Source organism: Hakea prostrata, chromosome 11 (genome assembly GCF_041222555.1).
Source record: "Hakea prostrata isolate BN-2017 chromosome 11, UWA_Hpros_2, whole genome shotgun sequence".
Taxonomy (NCBI): Eukaryota; Viridiplantae; Streptophyta; class Magnoliopsida; order Proteales; family Proteaceae; genus Hakea; species Hakea prostrata.
Window position 1 is genome coordinate 6866593 of NC_142610.1, and position 10924 is coordinate 6877516.

The following is a 10924-nucleotide window of genomic DNA, read 5'->3' on the forward strand; positions in this document are numbered from 1 at the left end:
TCAGGAGAACTAACCTATAATACCCCTAATATGTTTAATATTAAACAAAAAAATTCTTGGCACTGGGTAGAAAATAAATCAAGATTTAAAAAAACAAAAAAAAAAAACAACTTCATTCATAGCTTATCATACTTCAATGAACTCTGTTTGTTCATAGACAAATCACAAATGCAATGATGCCTTCCAGATATAAAGACAAAAAATTCCAGTAAAATGGGAAATGCAACCCCTTCCTGCATATTATATGACATGAAAATGCAAATGCCTCAGTTTCAATGACACATGCTTGGGATTAGAAGCTTGATCTACTCAACCTAGATAACATCCCGCCCCCAAAACAAATCCAAGAAAATGCAATTGCTTAGTATCATTTGACAATAGGTCAGTTGAAATACAGTAACAAAGCCCATGTACACTAGGCATTGAAAAATAGTAGTTGTATCAAAGTCATAATTTTGTAATCAGAGTTCCATAATGAATGCATGGCATCCTCAGCATGAACTTAAAATCTTAACAAGCAATCATAAAGATTATAAACCACTTGAACAGTTTTCAGTCACCCACTATTGATTGTTGAATTTGCAATACCAAACCAAAGATAAAAGAGGAGAAACTCACCCCAATAAACACTCCTCCCTGTAAGTTCAAAACCAGCCAAAAGTTTGATTTCAGAGAAAGTAAGCCAAGATAACTAAGTACATAATTCAGCAGTGTTTAAATCTAAAGACATCTCCATACTTTGCTCTAAATTGTTCAGAAACCTTAAACATTACTTCATAAGCAATCCACAGTACAGCTAGTAACTGTACAATCCACTGAGAACTCTCATTTCTTTAGCACCCCTTGTTCATCAGTGTAACCTCTAAATTCCTAAACAAGGCCATCCCACAAGCATTCTATCCCAACTTTACCTCCCCTCAAGAAATCCCCAACTTCTTTTGGTGGGTTCAAACCAAGACTATTGGCACGCTCCCATCGAGCCAAGCGACTCATCCCAATGCAGGGCCCATATGCCATGTTCACGTCAAACTGCCTCAACAGATTCTCAGTCTCGTCATAATCACCTGAAAATTAAAAACAGAACCAATGAATTAGCATTTATTTTGCATCCGTCATATAAATCCCTAACCAAAACCACCCTCTTTAACAGAGGAATTCCCAGGAAACAAAGTTAACCCACAATCGACAACCTAAAACTCAATAATACACCCATCTGTTCCAACCATAAAATCAATTGGAACCCACAAATTAAACAGCCTATTTATATAGTTAAACAGAGTTTAACGAAAAAGAAAGAAAAAACCCTAATCTTTGTCTTTCACTTTCCATCCATTTCATTCGGATTAAAAGAAATTCATATATGCGTCAATAGATTAGTTTAAAAAACATAGAAACCAGCTGGGAGACCGAGTTTGGGACACAGAGAGAGAGAGAGAAAACCTTGGAGGTCGAGGTAGGATGGTTGGGCACAATCAGAACCGAAGCTTGCAGTGGCCTTGGATGATTTCTTGGTGGAAGACTTAGGTTTGGACTTGGACTTTGCAGAAGATTTACCAACGCCGCTCTTCTTCTGTCTGTAATAGCCTTTGATGCCTGTAGATGCCATGGCCGCTTCACTGCGTTCCTCTTTTTCAAAATTTGAATTTCTAACTTCTCTGGAGCCTTTCTTGTGTTTCTTGCAAATTGTGAGGGCCGGGTTCGTTCTTTAATTATATAACATGGGAGATACACGGTGCAGATTGGATACTCCAAAATGTCGAATTATTAAAACGCCCTCAATATTTTTGATAAATTCTCTACTCTTCTTTTGGGAAAACCTGGCCCGTCACCCATTTCCTGCACGTGCCGTTCTTTCTTTGGTTGCTTGAATGATCTCTTTTAGCCTTACAGATCCTCTCCACCCAGCTTGCCGTCAGACCATCTTTCTGCACTGCCTTACCCAACAGAAACAGGAGTCCGGATCTGCAACCCCCGGCTTACCACTACAAAAAACAGGGGGGCCCAGGGGTGGTGATGGGAGGTTTTTTTTTTTTTTTTTTTTTTTTTTTAATATTTTCAGTGGTGGGGCCCACCATTTTTTATTGTGGAAAAACGAGGGCCCAGAAACAGAATTACACTACCTCAAGTGGAATGGAGCTTCAGTGTTGCGCGTTCAGCATTGAATTGTGTACGGTCCAAATGGAATGGATGGTTGAGGGTAAAATCTCGACCACCTAATTTGCATTTTTTTCTTTTTCAACCATACTACCTATAACAAAAAAAAATTGCAATATGAGTGGTCGTGGTTGAGATTTCGACTCCGACCACTCAGGGAGATCGTGGCCGTACACAATACTAAAGTTAAACCCCCTCATGTGAATGTGAAAAGATAATTTGTCAGACTGAAAAAGATCCTCTTTACCGATCCGAAGTCCTCTACTCCTACGGAGGCAGGTGATTTCTTCTTTGTTTTGTGGCTGAGGTGTGCCATGCTTATAAGGGCATATGAAACTTGTATGAACAAAATGAAATTTGTAAGCACATGAACAACAATGTAAATTAAAAGACTCATGATGCTGGCGAGTAGAGAGTCAAGATTTGGTGAATTACCCACGTTAACTACATGTCCTGCTAATTAGATAGCCAATATGAAGTTACATCTCTTCTAATATGTTAGTAGGTTTGCAGTTTGGCAAGATATGATTGGGTTAATGATACATTTCCACAATATCCACCTTCGGACCTCACCTAGGAAAGTTGATGGTAGCTTCTTGTTGCAATTGAAAAAGAGCAATGGTTTACTATTCAAACAGCAAAAGTAGTGTCGGACATTAAATTAAGCCAACCCAGCCGACTCCATTTAGTTGGGAAAAGGCTTCTTCTTCTTCTTCTTGTAATTAAACTAAACCAACCCATTTCTTGAAGGCCAGTGCTGCTTCTCTTCTTTTCAACTGGGCTTCTGTCTGGATCTTTGGAGCCGACTTTTTCTTGTAAGCAGTTTTGTGGTACTTCAAGAAAAGGTTCCTGTATTTGTACTTGTCCACAAACATTTTCCCTTTCTCCATCATCTCCACAACTTCATTTGCTCTCAAGAAAAACCCACCCCTCACAAAGGTGTAAAGTAGTGAATCCAAGAGCTCTTGGTCAAAATTCATTGAGCTAGAAGCAGCAAGAACCTTCATCTCACCCCATAGCTCTGTTACTTCTATGTACTTACCCCCTATAGCAGCATATCCAGTGACCATGGAATGAAAAGTTTGTGCATTTGGGACATGCCCCAGAGCCCTCATTTTCTTCAAAGCCTTCTCAGCATCATGCATCAATCTCTTCCTACTGAAGAAATGGATTACACTATTCCAATCATGGACCCCACAGTCTACCCTCTGCCCATCTTTTATCTCTTCCAACAGCTTTGCCATCAACCCTGCTTCCCTGCTTTCAGCACAGCCCTGCAGTAGCACCTCAAATTCTTGATGAACAGATTTTGATATCTTGGCTTCTTTCATATCTTTAAATATATCTAGAGCCCCTTGGGTGTCTTTCTGAAGAACCTTACATTGAATCATTGCCTCATAGCAGCTTGAATCAAGCTGGATCCCCGCTTTACGAGCATCTCTTAGAAGAGATTCGATTTCTTTTGGTCGGTTTGCTTCACAATAAGCTTTTAGGAGGGAAGAGTACAAAGAAGAGCTAGTTCTTACACTAGCGAATCGCATCTCATCAAGCAGGTCATGTGCCTGGTCCAACCAACCAAGGGTGATGCATGCATTAATCACATGACTGACAGCAGAACTCCCAGTGGAGACTGGGACATCCTCTTTCTCTGCCCTGATTAGAAACTCGGCCAAATCCTTAACCTTGTCTGCCTCAAGAAATGCCTTAACAAGTTTGGCATAAATTCTCTCAGTTGGTCGTAGAATACCACCTTCAGATGTAACCAGCTCAGTTCCGGTTTGCAATTTTGCTAACAAAACATCAAGTATTTCTTTGGCCTCATGTTCGAGTTTTGAAAAACCTTTATCTCTTGAGAACTCTTCATAAGGTGCAACTTGGTTGTCAGTTGACCTACCATCACATAAACCATCTGATGTAGCAGGGCAATCAATTTTTTTAACACATTGTACAGGAGGAAAGGATTTAGGCATGTCAGCTGTTTGGAGCCTAAGGGTTGCAGCAGAAAGAGAGTTTTCTGCTTCCTTTGCCTTCCTAAGCATTTCCAGGATTATTTGGGATGCAGAAATCAGGTCCCCAAAATTCAAATGGCATGTCAACAAACAATTATAAAACTGCTGAAACTGGACATCGCCTAGGCTGCAGGCTTCATCAAAATGTCTCTTAAGCTTTTTGAGTTCTTCTCGACGCCCATTTCTTTCATAAATTTGGGCCATTATGACGAGTAAAGAGGCATCAGCTTTCACACCAACTCGGGGCATCACCTCAAGAAGCTGCTCAGCTTTTCTAGTAGTCCCAAATAACAAACATCCAGCCAAAGCAATGTTATAAGCAGTGGTATTAGGCTTCATAGCAAGCAAAGGTTGGTTGGTCTTCTTTCTTGGATCCACCCTGTTATCCTGGAACAGGTACCCAATTTCAAGAACCAACTCTGCAGCAAGGTACGCTCCAGGTGCTGTCTGTGACATGTGGGCAATGACAGCCAACCATGCATTTACTGGCGGGTATTCTTCCGTTTCTACCAATTTTCGCAAAACAGTTGATGCAGGAACTGGCAAACTATGCTTTGCAAGAATTAAAGCAAGATAAATCAGAGTCTCCTTCTCAAACAACTCAGGTTTACCCTTCTCAAAAACAAGCTCCACCAAACTGTAAGCTTTCTCAAGCCATTGAAGATCCTGTCTATTGGAAAAACATGTGATAAGCTTGTTCAGAATAGATTTCCTGGGAAGACCTTCCATTTGCATGTACTGCTGATGCAACTTCCATGCATCATCAAACCTACTCTCGTCAAGTGCATTTCCTAGTTCTACACATAGTCTCGACGGGTCTCGGGCCTGAACCAGGATTCTCTCAGCCATAGTACAGAAAGATGGTGTGGATACACCAGTGGATCCATTCATTAAATTCACAACAGAATTTTGAATCTTTGAGCTGTTGGAGGGGCATGAGTCCATGAACAAAAACAGAGGTCTGTGGCCCAGCGAAGCCCAGGACCAGCATGGGGGAACCTTGATGCTTTTGACGTGTCCACTGCTTATCAAGGAAGCTAAAGCTGAGGTAGTGGGAGTGAGATGATACCAAAATTTTCTAACAGAATCCATTTTTCCCACTTTCTCATCACATGAGTAAATAACCAGATGTTAATTTGTTGGTGAAACAGGTTTATCTTGCCAAAAAATTACAATAGTCCTTGGATGAACCGTGAGCTGTGACTGCAACAGAGTGAAATAAGAATTACTACATGCCATAAGAACACAAGATTGCTTTATTGATCATTAACATAGGAAATCACCACAAATGAACACCATTGACACATTGGTTTTGGATTCAGCAAGAACAACACAACCAACGGAAAGACAACAAACCTTTGATTCTCTAGGTGGCTACAGACTTCATGTTACTGTTGAATGCTTAGAGGACTTGAGGGCACCACTGGGACTCCTTGAATTTTTGGGGAAGGATTTTTCAACCGGATACGACTTTCCTCCAAAAATGGTGGCAGCTTTAGGTAGTTGATTAAGGGGAACCAGAGTCAGCCCTCAAAATATTTTATAAGCAGCCCTCTTTTGTTACATGTAGTGATGGATGGGTTTAAACTGCACAAATTATGCATGTCTATGCATAGTCAGTGAGCTCAGGGACTGTGATCAAATGGGTACAGATAGGAACGGGAATAAAGAGACAAGATGGCAACAATACTTCCAGAAATCCGGTAAGGTAAAGCTAAGGATCTCAAATGGTACAGTACAGGAAATTGGTACCCAAAACCAAAACTGTACCATACTATTTTTGTAGCTAACATTTGCAAACCATTACCATACTGTGACAATATGGTACGGTTTCTGTACGAGAACAGTATGAAATGGTACAGCATGGTTTCAATATGTAAACAGTATTATTTGATACAGGTTTGGTACATACCATCAATATAACATCTGAAACCAGCACCGTACTGTAGTAAAGTAAAAAACCATTGTTAAAAACTGTACCATACCGTTTTTGAAATGGTTAGCTGCAGTATGATTTTAGTTTTGATACCAAATTGACACACTTAGTAAAGCATGTATGGCAATAATGCGGTATGTTTTTAACATGGTTGCTCCAGGAGCAAATATACAGTAATATACACAAATTTACTAGATGGCAGTAATGCTTTTCAAAAATCCAGAGCAGTAAAGTATGTACAGTGATGATAAGGTAATTAAGAGAATAAATTACATATGCACCCCATGGATTTGTAAACTATTACATTTACACGCCCTGAATTTTTTTTTTTAATTACAAATGCCTCCTATGCGTAATTAGTATTAAATTATAAAGGCATAATTACCCTTACAGAATCTAGACTAGATATTTAAAATACCTCAAAATGGGTTATGGGTTTGCGTTTCTTGATTGGGTTCATTAGCTCCCTCTTCACCTATCTCCTCAACAGCCCCTGAAAACACCTCCACTTTTATCCCAATTGAGAAAGCCCCTCACAACCCATCCCTATTGCCCAACCCTCTGTCCTTCATTGCTTATGACCCTAACAGCCTCCTTATGCACCTCTACTGGAAAGAAAATTTCCTGAAATTTTAATTCTATGAAAGAAACTTCGTTATTTAAAGGAAAGATTTTCGGCATCCACCCTCACTGCTTGCTCAGGGTTCCACCATATTTATCCAGTTGACACTTCTTTCTGCATTGGACCTCTGGAATCTGGATTAACCCAACATCAGTTCAAGTTCAACTCTCAACTCCAAAGACAATGAGGCAAACACCATCGAGCCCCCACCCCCCCTCCTCCTCCTTTCTCAATCTCCAACTCTCCATGCAAGCAAGGTTTGCTCGCGAGATGCATAGGCACACAACTTTAAGCCAACATGACTACAAGCTACATGGTATTGGAATATGAAATCTGAACAATCAGGTTAGTGGAATTGTTAGTGAGTGTAAAATAGTGTATTCAATCATGATAAGATTAAAAGATGAAATTGATTCAAGAGAATGGGCTTGACAATATAGAGGATTTGCGAATAGAAAATTAAGGGTTCAGCCTTGACTTATATTTTCAATCAGTAATCATCTTCAAGAGTGGAAGTTGGAAAGCGAATATGGTGATGTATTGTTTAATTTGGTTTTCCATTCAGAAGTGGTTATTGCAAACCACAATCCCCTACAATTGTCACTTGGTATATAGCAGGGGAGGTGAGAACGTTTTTGAGATGCATCTATCCCACGGAAGACGAGAAGAGCAGATACAGAGGCGAAATAAAAGAGTAGCTGCAATAGAAGAGAAAGAGAGGGCAACAAGAATTGAAGTAACCAGGGTCAGGCCCCTATAATTGGACCCAAAAAAGAAACCCAAAAGGCCCACTTTAAATCTGGCCGAACACCCAGGGGAATGTTTTCCCACCCCTTTTAGGGCTCACTAGGGTTTTAGTTGGAATCCCTTTGATCCAAGGGCCATGGATGTACCTTTACTTTTTCATTGGGATAAGAATTGTGTGATGTCATAAGTCATAGTCTAGTCTAGAGTCCCAATTGGAATCTATTTCAAAAGTGATTCCTTCTGGAAGATTAACTATTTACTTTGCCAGTTTATGTAGAAGATTCTTTTTTATTGGTATTGAGTTGTAAAGGAAATTCTAATCCTACATGGATTCTCTAGTTAGAGTCCAAGTCTAATTACTTAGTAGAGTCCAAGGAAGTTAAGAGTCCAAGTTGAGTCCAAATAAGCTCAAGTTGTAAGGCTATAAATAGCCCCTCTTACTATGAATATAGCAAGTCTGGAGTATTGAATAAATCAGGGGCTTGGGCCATGGGGAGGAAACCCCTGTGGCTTGGGCTGAGAGTGTTCTTTGTGCAAGTTCAGCAATTTCCAAAAGACTTCTTCAAATACAGCAAGTTTTCTTCATCTTCTCTTCCCTGCGGTTGCCTCCATTAAAGGTTCTCTGCAGATTCCAGCATTGTTTCTTACCTTAATGGTCATCTCCTTCAACTCCAGTGCATACAGAAACAACCCAAGCAAAGTACAACCCCACCCCTTCCCCTAACCTGCAAACCACCAAGAAACTCTCCCCTTCCACCCAAAAGTCTTCCCAGCCCCCCTAGCACCATTGCAGCCTGCCCCAGCCATCCGGTCCCTCCCTCTTTTTTGCGGAAGCAAGAAACCAAAACCCCCCCTACCCACTTCTTTCTTGCGATACACCCCTGCCTTATTCTGTTTTCTTTATTTTTATTTTCTGGTTCTTGCTGCAAAACAGAAACAGAAAGGGGAGGGGGGGGGGGAGATGAAGAAGAAGAAGAAGAAGAAGAAGAAGAAGAAGAAGAAATATCACGGATCTTGAAGAATTCCAAGATCCAATCAAGAATCCATCCCCCTGTTGCCGCAACCCCCTATTTTCTCCTCCCTTATCCAAGATATTTCCCTTTCCCACCTTGCCTAAGTTAATAGCACCCTATTACATCCCAAATTAAGATACTAAATAACAGTCCACATATTTATCTCCAAATTATTTGACTAAACTTCTCCCCCTCCCCATTCCCTTTGGGCATATCCCACCCTACCTTTATTTGTCCAAATTAACCCACTCTCCTTCCCAATAATCCTAATTCATTCCCTAGGATCTTTGGGTGTTCCCACAACCCAAGATACATGAAAAACAGTTGAGGTATTGGGTTATTTCTTTGTATGGTAAATTACATCCAAGGTACCTGACATTTTGCAAAATTACAAGAAAAGCACCTAATGTTTCTCATATTATGCTTGACCTATCCTCTTTCTTCCATTTTGTGGTTAGTACTTAGAAGTTCAGAAATAATGATTTTACATAACCTACTCTTTTATTTATTCATAATTCTGTTTCACTGAGAAGAAGATGATTCCCATGCTTTCCTTTTCTCAATCAAGATAAATCCAAAAACCATGGAAGTTACTGCATCAGGAACATATTTTAGGTTCAATAAAAGACTAATAGTTACGAAAAAGTGAAAAACAACATCGAAGAAAGTATATGAAGAAGAATATGTCCCATTCAAGTTTCCTTTTCTCAGCAGTAACAGCATGATGAGTCTTATATAATCAGAAATTTCAAGAGAAGCCACCCCTGTAACATTTACATGTGTTTCCTCTTTCACAACATGCACTCTGAGTAGCTAATCCCTATCTCTCACTTCATCAAAATTATGAATAGAACCAATCTGCTCACTCTCCATTGAGTCATTACCAGAACTTTGATCTGTCAAGATTTAATTTATCTGAGGAACTCTTGCTGCCATTTTTCTTGCTAATGCCATAATAGAATTGTTGGTGTTATCAATATTTTCAATAGGGCCCTAGTTCTCACATGGCTCTTGATCATCAAGTTTATGTACATTGCCATCATTAGGAGGATCCATAGTTGTACGACGAGGCGATGCGAGGCGGTTTTAGCTAGTTGAGGCGATGAGTCGATGAGGCGCCCTCCGAGGCGCTTTTGAGGTGGTCGAGGCGTTTTAAGTGAAAATTTTACTTTTTAGTGTACATCTCATACACTAATTCCATTAATTCTCAACTCTCTAAGTATCAAGTTTCCTGATTTTCCCATTGCAACTAAAGTTCCTGAAATTCTGATTCCTAAACTGAGTCATTCTTCTTCTGAATCTCGCTACTGTTTACTTCATAATCAATAATTTTGGTCATTCTTGATTTTATATTCTGAATTCTAAAATCCCTGCATCAATCCAGATGTTCTGTCTTGATTTCTAATTTCCTAATCACCCAATCAGAAGAGCAAAAGCTCCCTAACTTGAGAAAAAGCCCATTCTGGCTCTTGAATTTATTCTTCCGCTAGAATTCCAGTATATCATCAAGTATGGAAAACCAATCAATCAAGACAACTAACTGATCCAAGTCTAAACCAAAATACTTCAGGTTTTCTGTGGCTGTTTGCAGGGACCTACTAGTAGCAATGGTGATCAATCCTACTTAATTAATAAGAACGACAGGGTGATCAAAAGCACACAAGCCAATAACCAGCAAGTAAACGGTAAACCCAAACATCAATTTTAATGCAATCATCTTGATAGGCTAAATGAACGTATACAAAGGACAAAATCCTACGATTTCATCAAAGATAGAAATTGGAAAAGAAGGCGAGTCGAGAAGTTACAAACTTAGCTGTCTAATACAGTGCTGCCAACTCGAGAGCGACCGAAAGCGAGAAGTATACAAAGGAAAAAAATTCTTGCTCTTACAGTCTTCCGCTGCCGCTGCCGCTGCAACTAAGGTGGTTTTTGTATGACGAAAAAAAGAAGCAGAAATAAGAGAGTCGCAGGTGTCGCTAGCAGTCGCTGAAGTAAAAGCAGTTGTACTGCTGTCGCCAGTGATGTCTCTGACTATCGCTGGCTGTCGCCGGCGTCACTGGTGGTCGTCGTCGATCGTCTGGAAGAGTGTAGCAGAGGGAGAGGCAGAGTGGAAGAAGAGAGACGTTAGCGATTAGGGAATTAGGGATTTCGGGTTTCCCTCGACAAATTCTCGATTTTTCACAATTTTTTTTTTGGTTAATGAATTAATGTTACAAATGATCATGTATCCCATGTAACATTTATATAAGCATTCAACCATTAGATTATTCTCTATTGAAATCTAATTTCTAATTTATTTTTTGTCATCCGTTTGGAATAAAAATATTGTTTTTTAGAATCTCATAAGGCGGTCACCTCAGGGTCTGAGGTGATGCCGAGGCGACACTTCAGAGCCGGAGGCGACCTCCTTATGGGCTTCAACTGATGCGTGTATCGCCTC

At 40.0% G+C, this 10924-nt stretch overlaps 2 protein-coding genes across 6 annotated transcripts; both read right to left on the bottom strand.

The window, feature by feature from the left end:
- Nucleotides 1-209: 209 nt before the first annotated feature.
- POLD4 (polymerase delta 4) lies at nucleotides 210-1671 on the bottom strand. The gene is made up of 2 exons (XM_089140145.1): nucleotides 1441-1671; nucleotides 210-1064 (listed from the first exon to the last, which is right to left on the bottom strand). Exons 1-2 carry the CDS (start codon nucleotides 1604-1606, stop codon nucleotides 871-873), a joined length of 360 nt encoding a protein of 119 aa, XP_088996271.1. The 5' UTR covers nucleotides 1607-1671; the 3' UTR covers nucleotides 210-870.
- Nucleotides 1672-2462: 791 nt separating this feature from the next.
- On the bottom strand, nucleotides 2463-10672 carry LOC148999819 (Pentatricopeptide repeat (PPR) superfamily protein). 5 transcript variants are annotated; one of them, XM_089140204.1, is made up of 2 exons: nucleotides 10375-10672; nucleotides 2463-5366 (listed from the first exon to the last, which is right to left on the bottom strand). In XM_089140204.1, the coding sequence occupies exon 2, from the start codon at nucleotides 5253-5255 to the stop codon at nucleotides 2877-2879; it is 2379 nt and encodes a 792-aa protein (XP_088996330.1). In that variant the 5' UTR covers nucleotides 5256-5366; nucleotides 10375-10672; the 3' UTR covers nucleotides 2463-2876. The 5 variants fall into 5 exon arrangements, with proteins under 5 accessions (XP_088996330.1, XP_088996329.1, XP_088996331.1 ...); XM_089140203.1 differs by having other exon boundaries at nucleotides 10294-10672; XM_089140205.1 differs by lacking the exon at nucleotides 10375-10672 and adding an exon at nucleotides 6076-6915.
- Between the last annotated feature and the right edge of the window lie 252 nt (nucleotides 10673-10924).

Coding starts and splice junctions, on each gene's coding strand:
- LOC148999819 (XM_089140204.1), bottom strand. CDS start 5,255: ATGGATTCTGTTAGAAAATTTTGGTATCATCTCACTCCCACTACCTCA.
- POLD4 (XM_089140145.1), bottom strand. CDS start 1,606: ATGGCATCTACAGGCATCAAAGGCTATTACAGACAGAAGAAGAGCGGC. Junction 1,065..1,440: donor ATCCTACCTCGACCTCCAAG/GTTTTCTCTCTC, acceptor TTTAATTTTCAG/GTGATTATGACGAGACTGAG.